This window comes from Drosophila guanche, unplaced genomic scaffold (assembly GCF_900245975.1).
Source record: "Drosophila guanche unplaced genomic scaffold, DGUA_6, whole genome shotgun sequence".
NCBI classification, from domain to species: Eukaryota; Metazoa; Arthropoda; class Insecta; order Diptera; family Drosophilidae; genus Drosophila; species Drosophila guanche.
This window is the reverse complement of record NW_022995745.1, coordinates 1,787,847-1,810,752: the sequence shown is the minus strand read 5'-3', so window position 1 is coordinate 1,810,752 and position 22,906 is coordinate 1,787,847. Positions and strand designations below refer to the sequence as shown.

General features: G+C 46.3%; 2 protein-coding genes across 5 annotated transcripts; both read right to left on the bottom strand.

The window, feature by feature from the left end:
* Window positions 1-1,252: 1,252 nt before the first annotated feature.
* On the bottom strand, window positions 1,253-22,084 carry LOC117581055 (homeobox protein B-H2). Of its 2 annotated transcripts, XM_034267894.1 has the most exons (4): window positions 22,017-22,084; window positions 9,632-10,303; window positions 3,873-4,125; window positions 1,255-2,205 (listed from the first exon to the last, which is right to left on the bottom strand). In XM_034267894.1, the coding sequence occupies exons 2-4, from the start codon at window positions 10,095-10,097 to the stop codon at window positions 1,503-1,505; spliced, it is 1,422 nt and encodes a 473-aa protein (XP_034123785.1). In that variant the 5' UTR covers window positions 10,098-10,303; window positions 22,017-22,084; the 3' UTR covers window positions 1,255-1,502. The 2 variants fall into 2 exon arrangements, with proteins under 2 accessions (XP_034123783.1, XP_034123785.1); XM_034267892.1 differs by lacking the exon at window positions 22,017-22,084 and having other exon boundaries at window positions 1,253-2,205; window positions 9,632-10,829.
* Window positions 10,906-22,606, bottom strand: LOC117581056 (protein ILRUN). 3 transcript variants are annotated; one of them, XM_034267896.1, is made up of 5 exons: window positions 22,385-22,407; window positions 21,613-22,257; window positions 21,248-21,543; window positions 20,999-21,141; window positions 10,906-10,939 (listed from the first exon to the last, which is right to left on the bottom strand). In XM_034267896.1, exons 1-4 carry the CDS (start codon window positions 22,390-22,392, stop codon window positions 21,002-21,004), a joined length of 1,089 nt encoding a protein of 362 aa, XP_034123787.1. In that variant the 5' UTR covers window positions 22,393-22,407; the 3' UTR covers window positions 10,906-10,939; window positions 20,999-21,001. The 3 variants fall into 3 exon arrangements, with proteins under 3 accessions (XP_034123787.1, XP_034123788.1, XP_034123786.1); XM_034267897.1 differs by lacking the exons at window positions 10,906-10,939; window positions 22,385-22,407 and adding an exon at window positions 22,460-22,606 and having other exon boundaries at window positions 20,939-21,141; XM_034267895.1 differs by lacking the exon at window positions 10,906-10,939 and having other exon boundaries at window positions 20,939-21,141.
* Window positions 22,607-22,906: the final 300 nt, after the last annotated feature.

Here is a 22,906-nt window from a genome sequence, read left to right as displayed (position 1 = left end):
GACCCAGGCACGGGCGCGGGCAGTGGCAGTGGCAAGGGCAAAATGCAAAAATTGAAATTGTCATAAAAGTAGCGAAAATGGGCCGCTTGCCATGTAAACAGGCAAAACAAACAGCAACGGGGTAGGTACGAGGAGTAGTACCACAATCTAGAGATGGCAGCGTGAAGCGGGAAGCCTGAGAACCCTCAAATGGACTGCAGTGCCGATCAGGGAAGAGTCGAAACTTAGTGGACGCAAGCAGCTAGAACCATTAGAAATAATTACTAATAGGAACATATGCGATTGGGCACAGATCGGGAACCAGTTCAGTCCTAACATACGCATCGTCAGCAGTGATCTCAGCTCACGGTGCCATCACCAAAGCTAAAAGCTAAGGCCGAATCGCCCTTCATTGACGCTTCTGGAGGGTTGTTCCGGGCGAGTCAATTAAAAGCGTTTCGGCATCCGGCACTCGAACGGAAAGCGAGTGGCGTCTTTGGCCTGGAGTGGTCCGAGTCCGAGTCCGAGTCCGAGTCGGAGTCTTGCCTCTTGCCTCTTGGCTCTTGGCAAATGTTAACAATTTCTAAGTGAGCAGTTTAATGGACCACAGACGCTTCCCAGGCCACAAAAATGCAACAGTTCTTCGAGTGGCCCTATCAAGGAGTTGCCCCTTGGGTTGTTTCCCTTTGTGGCCGCTCGTGTGTCAGCTCGCATTAGGCTCAGGCTTCGGGGAAAGTCCTTCAGCGCGACTCCTTCACCCGGAAAACAAAGGCCAGTTCGCTCTTTCATTTTTGGATTGCTCTTTTTTTTCTTTGCTTTATTATTACTACACACAATAGACATCTTAAGACTAGGCACAAAAAAAAGTTTAAAAAAAAAAATTATTGTTTGAAAAAAAAAAATTGTTTTTTCTGTTTTGTTGTTGTTGCTGCTGCTGCTGTTGTTGTTGTTGTTGGTCTGCTTCGTATGTACAAAAATCATTTACAAAAATTTACAACATTTTCACTAGTCTAAGTACATTTAAATATTTATTTATTTATAAAAAAAAGTATTTTGTTTTCTCTTCACAATTACTGGGGCAGATGGGAAAAATCGGGAACTTGATTAATACTGCGAGCGCTTCAAGCCGTTTCTCTTTGGGAGTCAAATTTTGCAACACAAAATAAAGGAAAATAGTTGCAAATATTCAGGAAATATTCTGAAGCAATGCAGAAATACAATTTAAGCAAATAACAAAATAAAAACTGACAAATTTTTAGTTTAAAATGCACTGACTTTTGCATTTGTTAACCCTTTTTTTTTAGATAATTATTCAACTCCATTTAGTTAATTTTCACATTAAATTTAGCAAACAATTTTAAGACTGCTTAAAAAAAAAACAAAACTAAAGCAAAACATTTCCCGAACATTTCGTAGGTGCTAGACACGAGTGTGCCCCATGATGATGTTTAGACAGTTTGTGAGATCCAGCTTAGAGAGGGTGCACTGGGGCCAGCTCAACAGCTCAACAGCTCATCGGCTTATCAGACCTCCAGGGCCAGTTCTTCGTCTTCGTCGTCGTCGTCGGCGTGCTCCCGCTCCCGCTCCTGCTCGGCGCCGCTTCTGTGCTCCTCGTCGGCGGGCAGGGGCGAGCAGCGCATCAGCTTGAGGGGTGCTCCGGGCAGATCCTCGACCTCGTTCAGCCGCTCGCGGTCGCGGCGCGGCGGACTGCCCGGATTGAGGGGCGGACTGGGCGTGAGCAGGCGTTGGCGACTGCTGCTGCTGCCCCGCTCGCAGTCCGCCTCGCTGTTGGCGCTCTGGCTGGTGGCCGGCGAACGGTCGCGCGGCGGTATCAGTTGCTGCTGCTGCTGCTGCTGCTGCGGTGGCTGAGCAGTGGCGGCGGCTGCCGCGGCGGCCGCATAGTAACCGCTGAGCATTGGCGCAGCACCGGGTGGCGGTGGGGGCATGCCGGGTAGCGACATGCCCGGCGGCATACTGGTGGGGTACATGCGGTAGGAGGCGGGCATCGCTGGCTTCTGCAGGGCCGCTGCGGCGGCCGCCTGGCGGTAGTAGATATCGATGGCCGAGGGCGGTGCGCCGTGGGGCGATTGGGCGGCAGCGGCAGCCGCATACGGCCAGGCGCTCAGATAGGGCGTGGCACCGCCGTACAGCCGCTGGAAGGCCGCGTAGTTGCCAGCCTCTGCCAGCAGTTCCAGGCCCACGGCCGTCTGTCGCTTCCATTTGGTTCTGCAAACGAAGAAATAACAAAAAGAGAACGATGAAGCTGACGCTAAAGCAGATTGGCCAACAAATAGAGGATGAAGAAGAGCAAAAAGACAGAGAAAGACAGAGAGAGAGAGAGAGTCCTCTCCATTAATCATGGCCGTAGTACTGCCGAGTCACCGCCCGAGTCCCGAGAGTTCTCTCTGCCCTCTCCCAGCAGTCGGTCCGGCCCCGCTCCTCCCCGACTGTTTATATTTCGCACTTAATTGTTTTGTCATTAATCTTGTGCCAGTCCACCGAAAAAAGTCCAACAAAAAAAACTAATAATATCCAAAAACTCTAAACTGAAAACGGAAAACCGAGTCCTAATTGACAGCGTCCCGCCCCGCGCCACAGCCGGAGCTGCTGCCTGCATTATTTTTATTTTTTTTTTGCGCAAATCCTTTAATTGTTCGAAGGCGCCAGGCCCTTGACTGCAACTGAAACTAGAATTAGAACCAGGTCGGGGACTGCGACTGGAACGCAGACTGGGCATAGGGTCGAGTTTTTTACACATTTTTTGCACATTCATCGCCTTAAGGGAGCGACAGAGGGAAATGGAGAGGGAGAGAGTGTGAGTGTGAGGGGAAAGCAGCTGTGAAGTGGTTCAGCAGGAGCAGGAGCAGCAGGAGCAGGAGCAGGAGATTATGTGTTGACTTTGGCATTGGGATAATGGTAGCACATTTGTTTTTCTTAGCGCATTTGAGTTGCTGCCCTGCCGCTTAAAAATACATAAAAAGACGATAACAAATTTACTAAAAATATTTCAACGAAAGCCTCGAAAACTAAGCAAATGCCAGGAAACAAACTAAAGCTGTTACTGCAGTCAAATCTAAGCCGCAAAAGGCGTAACAAACAACACTAGAAACAAACTACGAGTGTGTACAATAAAGAAATATAATCCGTACTCCAGTTTAAGAACCGAATGCCAGACAGGGGCACAGCAAGCACATCCGGTTCGCAAGATGTTTTGGCTGCTCTCCAACTTCAGCTAAGTATTGCACTAGCCCCTGCCCCGCCACCCAGATGTTCTTGTTGTTCTTCTTGTTGTGGTTCTGAGACAGCGAAATAGTGACAAGTCATTGGGCAATAATTAAAATTGAAAATAAAATGCCAAAGCAGCAAGAACGTAGGACAGCAGCAGCAGCAGGCAGCAGCAGGCAGCAGCAGCGACTGAGCATCAATTCGAACTCGAATTCGACTACGAAAGACCTAGGCAACAAACTTGCACTGAGAGAAAATCAAAGAGGGAACATCGTCAGATTGAACACATCGATGACCATTATAGTCAGGCTAACAAAAAAGTAAACAACTCATTTAGTAAATCGCCGACGAGATTTTACGACTCGCAGCGCAAAATGCAGCAAATTAAGTAATCAGCATAAAAACACTCCACACAAAAATGGGAAAATGGATACGTGAGTGTCTCAATACAGCGAGGGGGGAGGGGGGTAGGAGGCTGGTCGCCATTAAAATGATTTTTATTGGAAAAGTGCGCGAAGAAATGGGCGCAACCCATTAAAGGCGCTGATTAGCGACCAGTTGAGCTGAGTGCCGCACTGCCGGCAATCAAGCCAAGCCGCCTGACAAAGCCTCAAAGGAGAGCCGCTGCTAAACAGGGACGGATAGAGGGGATGGAGGGGCAGACTCACCTGCGATTCTGATACCAGGTTTTCACCTGGCAGTCGCTCAGCTCCAGCTTGTTGGCCAACTCCATGCGATCCTGCACGCTCAGATATTTCTGCCGCTCAAAGGACTTCTCCAGCGTCTGTAGCTGGTGATCGGTGAAGGCGGTGCGCGCCTTGCGCTGCTTCTTGCTCAGACTGAGGCTCAGGTGGGATGAGGAGTCACCGTTGGCGGAGCTGCCGTTCTTCAGGCTGTCCTCGCCATCGTCATCTTTGCCACCTAAAAAGGGGAACAAAACAAAAGCAACATGATCGATCGATCATTAGTAAAAGAATGTTAGCTTTTAATGTGTTGTATGTATAATGAATATATATTTTATATTCATTTATTTATGCACATCTGATTTGTCTGAGTGTAGCTGTTCCTGGTGCCTAGCTTTCTGTACCCCCCCCGCCCGCCGCACCCATTCATTCATTTGCAAAACAATAAACCCACTCACGGACATCTCTCATATTTTTGCAATTTTCTGCAACATTTACGCGCTTTTTAGTTCTTTTTATGACCAACTCACATGCAACAAGAGCAACCTGCCACTGCCACAGAGCATGTTCAGATGTGGCAACATTGTTGTTGCCGCTTCGCTGTCCGAATGCCTTCTGCTAATTTGCAATTAAACAGTTTATGAGCACAAATTACAACAACAGCCAGCAAAACAATTATCAGCATTACATTGATGGATGTACTACATACATACAAATGTACATATAATGTACAGTGAGCACTGGCAATGGGGGGGGTACACACATAACTATGTACATTGCCAGTTCAGAGTAGCAGGGAGCAAGAAGCAGAAAGATCAACTTTTGGCCTACCAAATGTTAAGAAAGCAATCTTTTGTATCCTTAAATTTCGCTCAGTGTCCGCTTGGGTGAGTTCATGCTGAAAATCTGCTAAAATCTTTTATACTTTGTTGAATGTTTCTCTAATAACCCATGCCGGACTCTCCGAAATCCAGCCACTCCCCGATCTTTGCTCCAGTGGATGTGGCCACATATACTCCATATTTATCCAGCCCACACCACCCCCCTTTGGCATGTCTTTCCCCTATCTCTCTCTCTCTCTCTCTTTCTCTCTGTCTGTCTCTCTGTGCTCCTTCATTAACAGCCATTCTCAGGTCTTGGCTGCAAAGCATTTCCGCAATTTCTGTTCCACACTTTGCTGTTGAATACACAAAGATAGAGCGCCCCCCTCCACACTTGGCTGTCTCTCTCATCGCTCTCTACTTACAGTAACCCCTTCCCCTGCTTTCCCTAGTCATTCGCATTTGTAATTAAGTGCTTGTGGCTAAACTGTATTAAACATGCTTAAGTGTGCAGCGACGACTTCCTTTTGCGCTATCTCTCACTGTCTGTCGCTGCGCTCTGCTCTCCTTTCCCGCCGCTCTGTGTGCAATTTTTTGTATTTTATTTATGCTTGCATTTTAATTGCGCAACATCAACAGCAGCAACGAGCAGCGAGCAGCGAGCAGCAGCAACAACTATGAGAAGCAGCCAAAGCAGCCAAAGAGGGGAAACACATTTGCAATTGGCCTTTTTGCATTTTAATTAAAGGCGATGCACCCTCGCCGCGGGCAGCAACTTCCAGCTAACTTTTGTATAACTATCGTTCTGCCTGCACTCTTTGGGCCGTTTTTCTTTTCTTTGTTGTTTCGTGGCTAAACGTTTATCAACATTTTGATAATGTTGGCGTTTAGTGCACTGAGGAGAGAGAGAGAGAGAGCGAGAGCGAGATGTAAAGAGGCGGAGGGAGAGACACAAGAAGATGAAGAGGCGCAGACATAGGCAAAAGCTCAAGCAGAGGGAGAGACACAAGCAGTGGCAAAAGCTCGGGTAGAGGGAGCGGCACAAGCAGAGGCAGCGGCTGCGGCAGCGGCAGCGGCAGCGGCTCACGGACCTAACCTTATATAACGGTTACTTGGCTCTCGTGTTGGATGCATTATAATTTATAGCCATAATTTATAGCTATAATGTTGTTATAATGTAGTTGGGTCTATGATTTAACATTTCCTTTACATCAAATGAGCTAAAGAGGAACCACCGCAAATCCAACGATTATTGAATGCCCTTACAAGGCGTGAAGGCCTCTAAATGAGTCTGGCGGTGGGAAGCTCCACCCACAACTTACACAACACTGTGGGAAATAACACTTCAATAAATGAGCTCCACTGTGTGTTAGCTCTTGTTACTTGCATTTACATTTAAATATGCAACTTAAAGTTGCTCTTAGACTTAGCCGGAAAACCCTTCCAATGTTCACTCTAGAAGAGCTACTTTCTTAGGGTATCCAACACTGACTGCAAGTCTATGTTTTGGCCAGAGAAGAATGCTAAAAACAAAAGACTTGGGTAACGAACTTGGTTGGCTTTTGCCGACGATTTTCGTGGCGCACGTGAGCATTTATTTATTTATTTATTATTTTTGTTGTTGTTTTCCATTATGTGAATTAAGTGGACTTGCTTTTGTCTTTATCTCTATCTCGGTCTGCTTGCTGCTGCTTCTTATTCTGCTTCAGCTCCTTCTTCCTCTTTTGCTGCCTCTTCTTCTCGCTGCTCGCTTTCAGGGGCTTGGAAGCCAAACAAAGAGACTGAAGGCATTCTTGAAATACCTCAAAATTCGGCCACATACTCGTCTGAAAGATGATTCCCCAAAATATCAATTTCAATTTGAAATCAATTTTTTATTATTTATTTTTCGTTTTCTTATTTTTTTGCTGCTGCTGATCCTTTGGCACTTGATGGTGGGCCACGAAGGCATTGAGGCGGCAAAAGAAATGTGATTCAAGTGATTTCGTATGCCCGCCGCCCCGCTCCACCGCCGTTTTGCAGATCGATCAGTGAACAGTTCAGTGGGCAGGGCAGGGCAGGGCAGGGTGAGGCAGCCAGCTTTTGGGTCAATTTCAAACGCGGCTATAAGCCAGTGACAACGATCCGATCCTTTGAGAAGCAGCAGCAGCAGCACAACAGCAACAACTGTCGCTCGCACGCGTCTCAAGTGACACGCGAGTGTTGTGTGTGGAGAGCGGAGACTCGTAACCTGTGGAGACTCGTACCCCAAGCACAGACCCATACAAGGTACCCTCTCTCTCGCTCTCTCGCTCTCTCTCTATTTTTGTGTGTGCTCCTGGTCTCTCCTTCTTTGTGTTGTTGCTTTAGCTGGTGGGCTTCGATTAAGCCGTTAAAAGCTGCGTTTTGGTTTTCTTTTCAATGCAGTAAAAAACAATGCAATGATATTGATGAGTGACGCAGCCAAGCTCTAAACAGGCGAAAATAAATTTAGAGATTTTTGCGGCCATACAATCGGTAGATTGATGAAGGGAAGCAAAACATAAGAATTTAGCAGATAGATTTCGACATATGTTGCATGTTTTTTCCAGTCTAGGAATTTGGTATGGTTAATGCAGTGGGTATTAAAAGGTTCGACACTGAATCAAAAGCCTTTCTTTCTTTCATATTTTGTAAGCAAACCGCTGCGCGTGGGCCCCGCCACAGCTGAGAGCAAGAGCAAGAGAGAGAGAGAGAGAGAGCGAACTGTCAATGGGATTGACTGTGACTGAGACTGAGACTGCGACTGGCACTGCGACTGTGATTGTGTGTGCGTGCGTGTGCGTGTGTGTGTGTGTGTGTGTGTGTGTGTGGGCTGTGCTGTTGTCCCCGCCAGCAGATTAAACTTAATTTTTATTTCTCGAATTTGATTTGTATTTATTTGTGGGGTTTTTGTTTTCTTATTTTCGTTTGGCTTGTGTCTCAAATCAAAGGCAATTTCGGTTTGGAAAAATTGACAGCGGGATGTCAAAACAGAAGGGGGTCCAGTCCGGGGTGCGGGGCTCGTATGTGTTGCAGTGGGCTGAGTCGATTTCTTTGATTTAAGCTGCGCTTTCTGGTTATAGTTTAATTTGTTAATTGATTTTGGCACAAGTCAAACACACACACAGAAACCAAAACGAAAACAAAACTGTGAAAATTGTGCGTGAAATTGCAGCAAATTGTTGAGCGTAAAGAACACAGAGATAATGAAACAAATTAAGGAAAAATAAATTATAGTTCCTAATGTCTGCCAAAGCTAGAGCTATGAACATTATAGAAAGCTAACGTTTGGCTTTACTCATTTAATTGTATTGAAATGGTGAAGAAGACTTCCCCGAAGATGTAAAGAATTAATATACAAAAAATATAAATATCTTTGAGCAAAACTATGGAGCAGTTGCTGACGAAGAAGCACTGAATATTTGTAAATATATCAGCAAACTGGCAGACCATTTAAGTCATTAAAATTGCCTGTATAAAAGGGTAATTCATGTCTACAAATATCTAGACTCTAGAGTCGCAACCCTCGCAATTAGCTATCCGCTACGCCTTTCCCTGCCTCCTCTCTGCATTTTCTATCAACTCAGAACAGAAATAAATTGAAAACGCACTTTTACGAGTGTTTAATAGTGATTTGTCATAATTTGCATAACGCTTAAAAGCACTTAACAGCTAAACAAATAAACTCAAGAATACTAAATAGAAACTGAAACCGAAACCGAAACAGGCAGCAAAATCAATTAAATTTTTGCACGCATTGGGGGGAAATCAGGGGAACAGAAGGAGGGCACTGGGCACTGGGTACTGGGCTGGGGAACCGTCAAGGGTAGTCCAACTTAGACACCGTTGACAGTTTTGACTGGGAAATTATATATGTATGTACGAAAAGTGTGCACTTTGTTAATCTGCTCGAGAGACCGGGCAAAGTCTCGCGACTCGCGAGTGGAACAGGCACCTGCTTCTGCCTCTGCCTCTGCCTCAGACCCTGCCCCTGCCCCTGCCTCACCTCTATATTAATATCTACCCCGCTCTGCCCTCCCCTTCCACTCCACTATGACTGGGCAGAGCGAGAGGCTTCCACTATCAAGCCAACATTTTCCCATTTCGATTCAGGCACGGAGCTGCCGACGCTAACCGCATGCCAGTTAGCACACAGTTCACAGTGGTTTCTGTTGCAGTTGTTGTTGTTGTAGTTATCTTACTCATTAGCCAACAACAGCCAGAACTGTTAGCGGCCTAAAACTGCACTCAATAGTTGCTCTCAGGCAACTGAACATTTGATTTTTGTTCACTTCCCTAGTCACTGCTCAGTTTTAATGCTAAAACGGCCTTCCTTTTGCATTTATAATAACCATCTCCAAATGAGCCATTTCCAAACAGTTTCACAGCAATTAAGAGCGCATATTTTTGTCTATAAGTGTTTATATAAGTGTTCCCAGATACATTTAGTAAGAGTCAATCAGTTTTTATGAAGTGCTTCGAGCACTACGCTACTGAAGAAGCTCAAACTATTTCTTATGGCTTACCAATTATGGTCTAGTAACAAGATGTAATTTGAATATTTCTGAGTCTTCGAAACACAATTGTTTTGCCAATAAGCGTATTGCAACCATATTCCTCATTCCCGGCTCCCATTCCTCATTTCTATAGCTCATTCCCGTATGCAGATTCCATTCATCAAAGTTTCAGTCTCCTTAGTAGGAAACTATTATCAAAAATAGTTCTTAAAAGTGCCTTGGAACGGCACAATAAAGTAAACATAATATTAATATTAGCATAATAATATATTTGCAATAGCTTAAGTTTGCAGTGACTGTAAATCCCCTTAAAAATCACTTCCTCTCCCAGAACGATACATCGCATCGCACTCTATAGATCTGCCTCCCCTTTGAGGCATCAATATAAATTCCTTATCGCACTCACCACAATCGTCGCTGTCGCTGTCGTCGATGGTGCTGGCCTGGTCGCCGCTGATGCTGCTGCCCGCTCCTCCCAGCATCATGCCGCTTCCACTTCCATTGTTATTATTGTTGTTGCTGTTGGAGCTATTGTTGTTGTTATTATTGTTGTTGTTGGAGCTGCTGTTGTTGTTGTTGTTTCCAATTTGTTGCAACATCAACGGGGAACGTGATCGCTCATCGTGATGGGGATGAGCCGCATGGTGGAGATGCTGATTGTGATGAGGCTCCAAATGGACACCGGCACCCACCGCCACTCCATGCCGATGCAGGGCCTCCAATCGCTCCCGCTCCAGCTGCTGCTGCAGATGATGCGGATGCGGATGTTGCTGCTGCTGCTGCTGCTGCTGTTGCTGTTGCTGCTGTTGTTGCTGCTGTTGGAGCACGGCGTAGTGGGAGGGTGGAAAGTGGGCCAGCAGATGAGGCGCCATCTGGTGGTGGTAGCCCAGTGCGGGGTTCGCTGGAGGCGAGTGGCGCTCCCTGAAGTGCTCTCGCTCTCGCTCTCGCTCTCGCTCCCTCTCCCGCTCGCGTTCCCTTTCCCGCTCGAAGCGCAGGAGCTGCTGCTGCTGCACAATGTACTGCTGGAGGGCGGCCTGCTGATGCTGTTGCTGCTGCTGCTGCTGCTGCTGCTGCTGGTGATGATGATGGGCGGCCACCGCTGCTGCCGCCTGCTCCCGCTCCCGCTCCCGCTCTCTGTCGCGCTCGCGATCCCGCTCCCTGCCATAGCAGTCGGTGTCATGTCCCGCGGAGGCTGCTGCCATTGCAGCTGCTGCCGCCGCCGCTGCAGCAGCCGCAGCGGCCGCACTGCCAGCCAGAATGTCCGTGATCATGAAGCGCGAACGGGTCGCCTGTGTGGTGGTGGTGCTGGTCGCATTGGGGCTGGTGGTGGCAATGGCCACGGCGCCACCTCCGGGCGGTGAATCGCGCGGCATGCCGCCGCCGACGGCAATGGCCGGACTGGGTGCGGTGCCAACGGGAGCTGCCGTTGCTGCGGACATTTCCGGTGGCATTGTGGTCATGTGTGTGTCTGCTCGCTGCCTGTCCCTGCTCCCCCTCGCGCACACACTGCTTGCTCACTTTATGGGGCACAACAACAAAAATATTTATAACACGCGCGCTTTTTCGGAGTTTCAACTTTCAATTGGTTGCTGGCACTGGCAACTGGCCTCGTCTCTTCTGCCACTCGATTACTGTTAATTGTTAATGTTACGAGTGTTTGGATTTACAGTTACAGTTACTTCTGCTGCTGCTGCTGCTGCTGCTGCTGCTACTGCTGAAAGTCGTAACTTGTGTGCTTGTCTACCGCGAACCAGAGCCGGTGTGGACAACCGCTCGCCTGTGGATTTCGACCGAAACTGAAGCACGGACCCGGCTCAGTCACTCAGCCAGGCCCGACCCGGCCCGGCCCGGCCCGGCAGAAACCAGTTGAGCCCCGGCCGCCAGCCTCGTTGCCGTTCGAGCCACTCAGAGGTGTGCTGCCACCTGTCGTCGTCCCGCTCGCACTTGAGGGCCTGGCCAAGTGGGTTGCTGCTTGGCGTGGTGAGTTCCATGCACTGCACTCCGAGCGTCGTTCTGTGCGCCGCTCTCTGCTCTCTCGCTCTCTCGCTTGCTCGCTCTCTCTGCGTGTGCTTGCGCTCTCCTCGCTTGTGTCTATTGCCCGCATTTATTGGTCGTAATTGGCGGCAATTGACATTCATTAGGCTTCAATCAGCAGCAGCGTAGTTGTGTCTCTGTCTGTATGTCTGTCTGTCTGTCTGTCTGTCCGCCTGTGTCTCGCTGTCGTGGTGAGTTTCCGCCTGGCAATGGCCGCGAACCACTAGGAAGATATCACGGTCATAGTCTTATGGCGAAACTTAGGGATTTTTAATGAATATAATTTTGCTTACAATTAATTATGGGTTTCTAACTAATTTCATTAATTTTTATTTATTATTGTTATAGCTTCAGCGTTTAAAATTTAAATAATATAATTATTAATAGTTTTTCTCACAAAAGTGAATTATTTTGTACACTATTTACTTACAGTTTATCCATTGCTTATGTCCAGTGGTGTTTAACTTATTTGGAAGCATAACAAAACGATTTAAAAACTTCCAGCAAAGCCGATCCCCAAATTTACCCTCAGCCATAAACTTTTTATAGCAGCACTGCAAACTCAACACTTTTATGGCAAGCAACGCGCGCTCTTGCTGGTCGCTAGCGGACGCAGACAGACAGCAAGATGGATGGATGGATGGATGGGATGCTGTCAACCCTACTGCTGCAGGCTATATCTGGCAGTGCCAGGCCACGCCCCCAAAAACTGGTTCACTGTCAGGCACACACACACACACACAGAGAGACACACAATCAGAAAGAGATATGCGGGATGGATGGTGGCAGAGAGCATATAAATATGTATATCTGACTCGCTCTTGCCCAAGACATTGTCTTACCAAAATCGCCACTTGCTCTCTCTCTCTCTCTCTCTAGCTGTCTCTCTTTCGAATTGTGGTTGTTGCTTTTTGTTCTTCTTTTGTTATTTTTGCGCTTGTTAACACTTTTTGTTTGGCATTTAAACAGTAAATTGGCAGCAGTTAAATGGATGCCCGCTGTTCCTTCTCTCTCGCTCTCTCGCTCTCTCACCCTCTCTAAGTGTGTGCCAACTTCTGCTCCTTCGTCCTCCTTCGTATCGATGTCAATTTGCTGCCTAATCCTAATGTGCAAGTGAATGGACTCTCAGTCTCCGGGCCCATGGCTCCTACTCCAGCCAAGTGGTTGAGTGGTGAGAGAGGCGCTGGGCTGGCACTCTCGTGGTGTCCAGCCCCTGGCGCCTGGCGCTTGGCGCCTGGAGGCGGGATGCTTCGCCCGTTGTTGCATGTGGCTGGCTGCTCTCAAAAATGGCTGCATTACAAACACAACAATGACAGCAATTGTCTGAAATTATTTGTTGCTTGCTCGCAGAAAATATGTATTTCCAGGAACGAAACGCTAACCATCCATCTGAATATGTGACTTTCAAACTTTTATGAGCCAGCTAACAATGTGGCAAGCAATCAGGCTCACGCTTCAAAAGGGGTGCAGCCAAAGGGATGGGAATACATGTTGCTGACAGCTTCAAGGTACTCGAATTTAGGGTCCAATCTCGTAGAGTAAGCAAACATTTCACAGAGTAGAATCCTTCATGGGACGGGATGGGATGCTTCTATGTCAATATTAGCAGAAAACCATTTGGTTCAAAAGTCTAAGAAATGATTTATTAACTAGAAATATAATATTTTATAATTACAAATAAACTAATGCCCGATTCAGTGGTAACTGGATTTTTAAAATGAATTAAATGATTTAAAATTCTTCAATGACTATTTTCATTTATTGACTAATTTTTCCTTGATTTCTTCTTCATTAATTAACCAATTTTTGACTTCTTGTGGCCCATCTCTGCCAAGGGGTTCCAGCACCTGCCTGCCTTTCAGTGCTCGCATTAATTAGATTCCCATAAAACAAACAAAAATGTGACAACAATTTGTCTTGCAGCCTTCCAGTGGCCGTGGGCTGCTAATGAGGGGCAGCTTGACTTTCGCCCCCTTGCACACGAAATTGTCCAGCTGTGGCCGCCATTTTGTTGAAACGATGGCTAGCTAACTAACGGCACTTGCTGCTCACTCAACGCACCATCCCCCCACCCTGCATCCCCATGGCAAAGCGAAAGATATTACACAGCACAGAGAAATAAGTTAATTAAAGATGAGCTGGAAGCGAGAGGAAAAAAGGGGAAAAAAATAAACCACAATAGCAACGAAACCAAAATGCTCTTCGAGCATCAATTAAGGCTGGTCAAAAATGTCGAAGATAAAAGACTCAAGACTCTTATGCCAACTTAAACTGGTAGACTATAGAGAAAAATGATAATTATAGCTTAAAATTCATTTAAAATATCCCCAAAGTGGGTGGACTTTATTTCATATGTTTATGTTACTCGGACTATAAAATCTTTATATTTGAATCAGAGTTTTGGCACACAACCATCTAATATTTTGAGTGAAGCCTAAGCAGAAATAATAATTTAAAAGGGAAACCATTACATCAAAGAGATCTCCAATACTTTTATACAACAAGCTGAACTGTAGAACAGAATATATAAAAAATCATGGAAACATTTTGATGGCAATTACTCAAGTGAAAGGCGGCCATAAATCTAGGTAAAACCCAACGAGGGAGCCATTAGACCCATTCGTTGGAGTGTATTTTGACCTTTGTGAACGCCACACGAAATTATTTAAAAAGACATTAAAAATGACAAATACACAGTTGGCTGGAGCGGGAAGGTGAGAGTATTTTTCCCAAGCAATGAATGGCTATGGGAGCAGCAGCTTGGGACTCTCATTAACAGTGGCTACAAAATGACCAACTGACCATTAATGTGGCACTCTCCTCCGCCTCCCTCGGCCACAGCACCCTCGATGGGAGCTGCGTGTAAATTTCAGAGTGACGCCCTGGAAAGTAATTTTAATTAGCCATCGCCACTCGCCGAAACAGACAATCGTGCAGGCAAGCAGCCAACAGCTACCACCAGGCAGCAACCACCCACTGGGCCACTGGGTGGGAGAGCCAACAACCCCCTGGGGATGAGCTTAAGTGCCTCAGGAATGATGGAACGAGAGGATGTATACTGTTTGGCTTTTTGAAGGTGTCGTAATTGCACTCAGCTCACTTGATTCTCGATAAAAGCGGAACACAGGGAATTCTGATTCAGATTCCGAATGCAAACAAATTAAAAAGCACTTAACGATGGTACGAGAGGCAGGGAGACACCCGGGAGCAACGGCGGAGTGCCACACAGCCAAGATCTTCGCTGGAAGCTCCTTCTAGGCGCCGCTGAAGCTGTAGAACCGAGCGAGACCTGGGACCCTCCCTGGTGGATAAGTCGTAAATTCTTAAATCTGACCCTGGCGTGTGGCGTCAGTCAAAGCGGATTCAAATTGCCCCCCCGCCAAAAGAGTTTAACATCCTGTTGGCGGCTCTCGACTCATGGCTCTGGGCTCGATCTCTCTCTCTCTCTCTCTTAATTGAGGTTTAACACAACATTTACCGCTTTTCGCTAATCGCCTTGAAGCTGCCGACGCTGCTGTCCGCACACTGCTTCCAAGGCAATTCGAATTCGAAACCAAATAAACCCCACTGCAAATCCAATTGGCTTGGCCTCAGTGTGTGCCCGCGATCGGGGAGTGGCCCTCAGGTATCGGGTGGCATCGGGGCATCGGGGGGCAAGTGGTTTTGGGGTCTCTCTAGTAGCCAGACGTCTCCTTTTCATTCATAAAAATATGTTTGGCTTTGTTTTTATTTTTTATTTTGATTATGCGGCTTAATAACAACACGTCATGTCATTTCATTTCATTTTGGGTTTTCGGTTTTCGGTTTTCGGGTTTCGGTTGCCCGCCCTGGCCCCTCCGTCCACCCAGGCATATCCCTGATGATTCCACTGATCTCATTGAGAAATGCTCGACGTTTGTTCATCACGCAATGTCGCGTCCGCGCTTAAGACACGAACAAAAACAACAGCAACTCGCGCGGCTCCTTTCATCCGTCATCCTACGAATTTGTTTGCGTCATTTATATTTAATAATATTGACGTTTGAGCAGAATATCGACGACCCTCGTTAGGGTGCTCCCCCAAATACATTTACAAACATCATTTTTGAAGATCAATTACGGAAATGTTGAAGCGCTTCAAGCGAAAGGATTGCGGAGCGGCGATTGTTGATAACTTAACAGCAGAGAACAGCAGCATTTTAAGGAATCGTCACCTACTACTGACTGGCATTTCTAAACAGACAATTATGGCAATACGAAGTAGAGATTTGTAGTTCTAAAATGCCTATCTTTATAGACATTTTTGTTTGCTTTATTTATTTTTTCAGCATTTCAATCAAATCAATTCGCTTGAGCAAGAATTTTCTAACATTTCATAGACGCACAGAACGCGTTTTCCTCACAAATAATTACAACAATTTATGTTACAAATCTAGAGAGCTTGGCGGAAAAACTCTGGCCAAAAAGGACTACTCTGGAAGCGAAGTAGACTTCCCATTCCCATTGGCAATCCTCTTCCGAATTTGTTCAGCTAATTGCCGATCGGGCCGCAACGATCATCGCCAGCCTCGCTCCAGTTTCAGGTTTAGAATCGATGGGGAGGAGCTGATTCGAAGCTGTGCTCCGAATGATATATGCTCACGTCGAGGCGATTAGGGCGTTATCTGCTGTTATATATCACGATGACCAAACAAAGGCCGCCCAAAGGGCCCGTGACAAAATCGTACAAACAGAGCCCACAAATAAAACTCAAAATCGGAGGAGAATGACAAAGGGGCAACAGAAAAGTTTTCCCCGCATTTCTTATCAGCAAAGGAGTGGGAGGGGGAGGGGGAGGGGAGGGGAGGTTGGTAAGTTTTATGTTAATTTCTATGGACCACAACCGAGGCGAACAATATGCATAAAAAAAATAAGAGCTAGACAAGCCGAATGTCGAACCGAAAATCGAGACACAAATCGAAAGGCAAACGACCAGCGAGAGGCAGAGAGGCTGAAAATCAAATTAAATCAGTTTAAATATGGCATAAAATAAAAGTACAAAATCATGTTTGTTTAAAAGGCCAACAACACACACACACACACACACACACACACACACACATAGAGAGAGTTGAGGTTGGAGTATCTAAAATCGAATTTATCGCCGCACAATTTGTGAAATTAATTTACTCGCCTCGCCTTCCAGTTCTTCACTTCTGCACTTTAGTGCTTGTCAAACTGTGCTAATTATGGGCACCCCTCCCCCCCGCACCCTGCACAACTCCTACTACTCGCTGATATTTCTTTTGATTGTCAGTTTTTGCAGATAAGTTAAAAGTCCTGGCTGGTCGGTTGGTCGGTTGGTCGCTGGGTCGCTTGGTTGGCGCATAAATCGCAGCTCTATCAAAATCTTATCGCCAAAACACATCAAAAGTCAAAAGTTTTTCCTCTCAACAACAACAACAACAGCAGCAGGCAAGAGGCAAGAGGCAGCAGCGACAAACACAAACAATCGAGAATCGCCATTTGGCGTTGACAATATTTTTCATGCTAAGAGACTTTTAAGCTGTCAACGCGCGGCGCTCATAAAAATCGACCACCAGACGGGCGGACCGGACTCGAAGCAGGACCGATGCACTGCTGCACCGAATGGACCACAGATCTGACAGCGAGACAGACAGTCGGAGCGACACTTTGGAGGCCTCTTGGCCTGGTGCTTGCATTTTTAGGTTGCCCAACAGCGTCAAACTGTCTGGCAATTGTTTTATGCATTTAATGGGCTCCAAGTTGTGCCTGGGGCAGGGGTACAGGGGGATCGGTTCGAATGGAATGTGAATAAAGTCGTGGAGAGCCGTGACATTTATAATAGAATTTTGTACACAAATTCGATGGATGGATATACAATACGTAGAGCTCAAGAGCACAAGCCCAACAAGCTTCTTGGAAACTTCTTTGCTCAATGCTTATGCTTCACTTCCAAGCGGGAGTGATCTTAAAAACTAGAAAATACATTTTTTACTCTGTCTGCTGCTGCTGAGGTCCCCGAGGATGTCGACAATGTTTTCATCTTTATTGGAGCTTCCAATTGACACGCCCACGCAGCTACTGCTCCCTGTAATCCCATTGCCCAGCAGCACCCCGCACCCCCCAGAAATGATAAAATCTGCCAAAGGAGAGAGAAAAACAAATGAAACGAAATAAAATGAAATGCAGCAAGAGGGAAAGGGAGGCCGAAGCGTTAGATACACTACCTTAAAGATAACAATACAAAACAATTGTTAAAACTAAAGCCAGAAGACACGCTGGCTAAGACACAAACTTACTGGATGGAAGATTCGCAGAATTCTTCGCTAAATATTTATGCACAAACTTTCGTTGCCGCGTTATCAGGTTGTCCCCTTGGCAAGTGTATAATGAAATGAAATGAACAAACAAATTGGCGTCGCCGGCGCCCATGTAACAACTTGACATCAGCACGTGCCTCTGCCACACCCGCAGACACTCCCGCACACACCCTCTACTCTGTGTGTGTGTGTAAAAGACTGTTGACAATTGGCACTGGCTGCTTGTAATTCCCAATCTATGAATATCAAATAGGCTTGGACCCCATCCAGGACCCAGTACCCAGTACCCAATCGGGGGGGTAGAGTTGTTTGGCAATCAAATCATAATCTGAATTTTAGAACAACAGCAACAACAGCAACAACAACAAGCAACTGGATGCTGGATGCCGTTCCCAAACGAATGTGAGAGAAGGAGAGAGCAAATGCAATTTTACAATGTTACATGGAACGAGAAAACGTTCCATTTGTACAGCCATAGGTGCGAGCAAGATGCAGCATATGTGCGTGTGTGTGTGTGTGTGTGGGTGTGTGGGTGTGTGCGAAGGAGAAGCATAGATGCAGCGCAGGACTTGTGCTTTGACGCCTTTTTGATTTGATTGTCCGTGACATGACAGTGGAGAGTGGAAGGAGGAGAGAGTGAATCGAGGGTGTTGACACCCCCCAACCCCACCCCCCACCCTCCTCTCTGCACTCTCTGCCCCCTGGCTCATCAGCTGCCGCTGCATGTGCGCCATTTGTAATTCAAGTCAAAAGGCAGTCCTCGACGGATTATAATTTTCTTTTCCGTTTCAATGCATTTCATTTCCGTGCCAACGCACGAACGACCCCTGATCCCATCTCTACATGACACACACACACACACACACACACACACACACACACACATGCATACGTGAGTGCCTATACTCAGGTACAGTTGCGCACAAAAGTGTAGCAATCAAAAGCGGCAAGTAATCAATTTAATCTATTTTGTAATGTTTCCACGAAACATTTTCCTTCATTTTCGTTTCTGTTCAAATGCTGAAAATGCATTCACAGAATCTCTTTCCGGTTTTAGCTCTCAAAACTAATCAAAACTCTTTAAGAAATGCACTTGGAGTGAATGTATCATCCCCTGAGGCTGCAATGTGTTGTATTTTGCGTTAAAAATTCCCTAAAATCTAATTCCCAAACACCATTTTCCCCCTTTAAATTCCTTCACTTCGATTCTTGAACCGAGCTTCATGGGAACTGCCAATATTTTGCTCCACACTGTAATAAAACAGATTTTTGTGTGTTCTTTTTCGACTCTTTTTGACTCAATTACAAATTTTGTTGCAAAAGATTTTGGCAAGACGGCTGCCGGCAGACAGGTTGCAAATGGCGCGCATAAATAATGCCGCTCGCAATCGGATTGCATGACTTGAGGAATATATCAGAGCAAAGCATAGAAATATGGACGATGTTTTACATGGTTGGGGAAAGTCGTCTGGAATGGTACACAAACCTAATTCAATTTACATTCGAAGCAGATTGGATTCTGCTACAGTTGGCGGCAGCTTTTGAATTCAAATTGGCTTCACTGTGAATGGCAATAGTGCTGCCCCATCAATCAACAAAGAAAGAGTGCCGCTACGGAGCTGCCAGACAGGACGAAAGCTTTGGCTTACCTTGAGTGTGACCCTACCAGTTATGCGATTAAAATACCACCAATGCAATTAAAGTACCATTTTATCGTTTTACATTTCTTACATCAGTATCGACTTTTACATTTTACATCGCTAATTTAATTCTTTTTACAACGATAATTGCATTGAGATGCCCGCAGAGTGACCAGAGTGTAGCTCCAGACAAAAATACCGACTGCGGCATTTAAAGTTTATGTTAAATGTTGCCGTTCAGTTGCAAAAACAATACTCTTTTGTTTTCTTTCCTCTTGTGTTTCTTAGGCTTAGTAAAACACTTAAACACTTATATGTCTAATTTTGTTACAGGTTACAAAGTTCTTAATTGCGGGAAGATAGCCAAAAGCCCAAAATAATAAATCCAAAATCAAGTAAACAAACAAAATTATAATAGAGAATGGTTGCAAACATTCTCCGCTAATGCTTAGAACATTTTAATTTCTTTCTCTAAATTACTTATCCGGCGAACCTCATACTCGTCGTCGTCTGGCACCAAAATACAATAAAAAAAAGAAAATAATTATGGTAAAGGCATAATGTAAACTACATCTGAACTCAACAACTTTGTTTATACATATAAGTATGGGGAGGAGTTGTATCAGGAGTAGGAGCAGGAGCAGGTGCAGGAGTAGGCACAGCTACATAATTTTTGCATATGTATTAGAGGGTGGTGTTGTGGGTGGGAGGGGGAGGAGCGGGGTTCATCATACAAAATCCACTACTGAGAATATTTATGCTAGTCCAAAAAGTACATAGGGACACATACCTAAATCTTATAATAAATCTTGCTCAATGTGAATTATCCGAAATGCAGTTCGCCTGCTGTGAGTGGGGTGGTGGTAGGGGGGGGGACATGCGTCAACAGTAGTGGCAGCAGCAGTAGCAGGAGGGAAGGGAGATTCTAGTTCATGGTGAAATTACTAACAAGGTGACGTCGTCAGCTGCATGGTGAAATTACTAATAGGTGACGGATACACCACAGTGCTTCTCATTCGAGGAACACCAGCTTGTCAGTCCTTCTGCCAAACGTCGACCCATGAGGTTGTGTAGCGCACGATTTTTTCATTGTCTTCCTTTTCCTTTTCTTCATTGTTTACGAATGAAGACGTACGCGGAAGGCAATGAATTATATTTTGGATGTGTAATGAAATGTGTATGTAATAGAATCTAAAAGATCCAATTACATCTTTTTAGAAACAAACAAAATATTTTTTGCTATGCCGCTACAAAGGTTTACTTTGCTGTCAGCAGAAACAATAACAATAAGTGTATAACGTTAAACGTTTGCTATCTCTCTCTAGCGCTTGCCTCTCTGAGACGCTGCCGACGTCACCTTTTTACTAATTTTACCATGATTCTACCATGATCTGAGTGGAGGAGCTCCAGCTTATTCACCACGCTCTCTCAGCTCTCAGAGAGGCAAGCGCTAGAGAGAGATAGCAAACGTTTATTAGAACTTTCACCATGAATTTACCATGAGCTGGTGTTCCTCTAATGAGAAGCACTGGGGTGAATCCGTCACCTATTAGTAATTTCACCATGCGCTAGAGCGTTTGGCAAACGACTGACAAGCTGGTGTTTCTCGAATGAGAAGGCACTGTGGTGAATCCCGTCACCTTACTACTAATTTCACCATGGTCTAGTTTTTCTCTCTCGAGTCTCCTCCTCCATCCTCTGTGCCCGGGAAGTACGCTGCTCTCTTTCTTAATTATTTGTTTGTTTTGTTTTTTTTGCTGAAATTTCTTATGAAAATAATGCTGGAGCTGCCGCTGCTGCTCAGTGTGTGTGCGCCGTTATCACGATGTTGATCTGCGGATAGACCTCCGGCTTGGCCTCCGACGTGATCAGCTGCACCATGCGCTGCTGCAGTTCATCCTGGCTGGCCTGTGTGCCCGGCGGTATTATCCAAATGGCATCTATGTGTGGGCAGAGAGAAAAATAACAATTAGGACAATTTTCTGGGCAAGCAACAAGTCTGCCTCGGGGGCAACTCGGTTGTGTGTGTGTGTGTGTTTCGCTCACCGCCGAAATACCAGCCATTTGGTGTGCAGAGGCGCCACATAATCGGCGGCTGGGTGGGCATCAGATCGGCCAGAATATCACAAGTTTCGCCCGGTCGCAGGGATGGTACATTGATGCGTTGCGTCTGGATGGGCGAGGTCAGGTAGCAGTTGTTGGGCCACCGCTCGGTGCCATCGTTTTGCACCTGGAACGCCTGCTGCTGGGCATTCACATGCTGCCCCTGGACGATCTTCATTGATGGCAGCGACTGCAGACTGCAGAAATCCAAATAGCAGCCGACGGCTGTTTGCAGACTCCTTTTGGGGCGAAGAGAACAGAACAAAGGATGTCAGATGGGATCTGTGGATGGGCCAATTTGCTCTTACCAATTGCTCATCTCCAGGTAGAAGCGCGCCGAGTCCCGATTCATCTGATTGTTCATGAGGCTCTGGAACTGACTAATAAGATCCTCATGGTCTGTGGTGCCCATGCAGCTGAACTGCTGCAGCAGCAGCGAGTCGATATCAAAGTCGTTCGTGGGCAGGCCCTTCGGCTGGTGCGGCACCGCTGGCGACGATGCCGGAAGTGAGGCTGGTGCTGACGAGGAGACAACAACGCCGCCCGCTGTCCCGGGCGGCGCCGGCAGCGGTATGGCGATGCTGTTCGTCTCCATCATGGGATTTGTGGTGGTTGTTGTGTTCGTGGTCAGGCCAAACAGCGGCTCGCATTGCATCTGCTGCTGTTGTTGTTGCTGCTGCTGCTGGAGATTCAGCTGCAACTGCAGATGCTGCTGGTCCTGGTTCTCTGTGGCATTCGGGGACTCGTAGTTCTCCTCCACATCCATTGTGACAGCGGGCGACTGCAGCGGCGTCGGCGGCGTGCACTCTGCTTGCTGGGGTTGTGCTGCTGCTGCTGCTGCTTCTTCTTCCTCCAATGCGCCTGTGTGGGTGTGGGGTCTTGTTATTGCGGCGAGCTCTGCTCTGCTCCTAGTCTCGTGGGCTGGCTGGGCAGGTCTTTTGTTGCGGCGTACACTGCAGGAAATGTTGAAATGAAAATGCGTTTTAGCTCTTGCTTTGTTGTTGTTTCAGCAATCACATATACACACATGCCAACACTGGAAACGCACCCACACACTCATACGCACGCACGCACACTCACACTTGCATGGACGGCTCGGGTACAGGTACACTCACACACAGGGCCAATTCCGATGTTCTGGTGCTAACGACCTACCTCTGGATGAAGCGGTGTCCTCCGGCGGATTGGTAGGAGACGGACGTGACCTTAACGAAAGGCTAATCTTATATTTTGGTGCAGGCGATCTCCGGGGTTTAAAACAGCAATGATCTCGGCAGTGTGGCCGCGGATTTATCGACACAAAATACCGTCTAACGCTCAGAAATATACCAAAATATTGCTTCTCATTCTCGAAATATACCTTAGTATTCCATTATAAGGCGATGTATCGTGAAAATACTGTTATAGTTTCAGTGCTGAGAGTGCTATGTTGCTAGTACTATTCAGCAGATTATCAACATGTGGAAATATGACTTTAATCGGTATAATTTAAAAATGAGAACGTATATTTAGGTATATATTTCCGAGCGTCAGGCGGTATTTTTGATCGATGCTGCGCGGCCACACACTGCCACCAATTGTTAATATTGTTAACAACAGTGT

What these genes read in the sequence shown, in the direction of transcription:
- LOC117581055 (XM_034267892.1), bottom strand. Translation starts at nt 10,685, where the DNA reads ATGACCACAATGCCACCGGAAATGTCCGCAGCAACGGCAGCTCCCGTT. An exon ending in CAGCGACAGCGACGATTGTG is followed by an intron (nt 4,126 to 9,631) that starts GTGAGTGCGATA and finishes TCCCCTTTTTAG; the next exon opens with GTGGCAAAGATGACGATGGC. An exon ending in ACCTGGTATCAGAATCGCAG is followed by an intron (nt 2,206 to 3,872) that starts GTGAGTCTGCCC and finishes CTTCGTTTGCAG; the next exon opens with AACCAAATGGAAGCGACAGA.
- LOC117581056 (XM_034267896.1), bottom strand. An exon ending in TACCTGGAGATGAGCAATTG is followed by an intron (nt 21,544 to 21,612) that starts GTAAGAGCAAAT and finishes TCGCCCCAAAAG; the next exon opens with GAGTCTGCAAACAGCCGTCG. An exon ending in AAATGGCTGGTATTTCGGCG is followed by an intron (nt 21,142 to 21,247) that starts GTGAGCGAAACA and finishes GCCCACACATAG; the next exon opens with ATGCCATTTGGATAATACCG.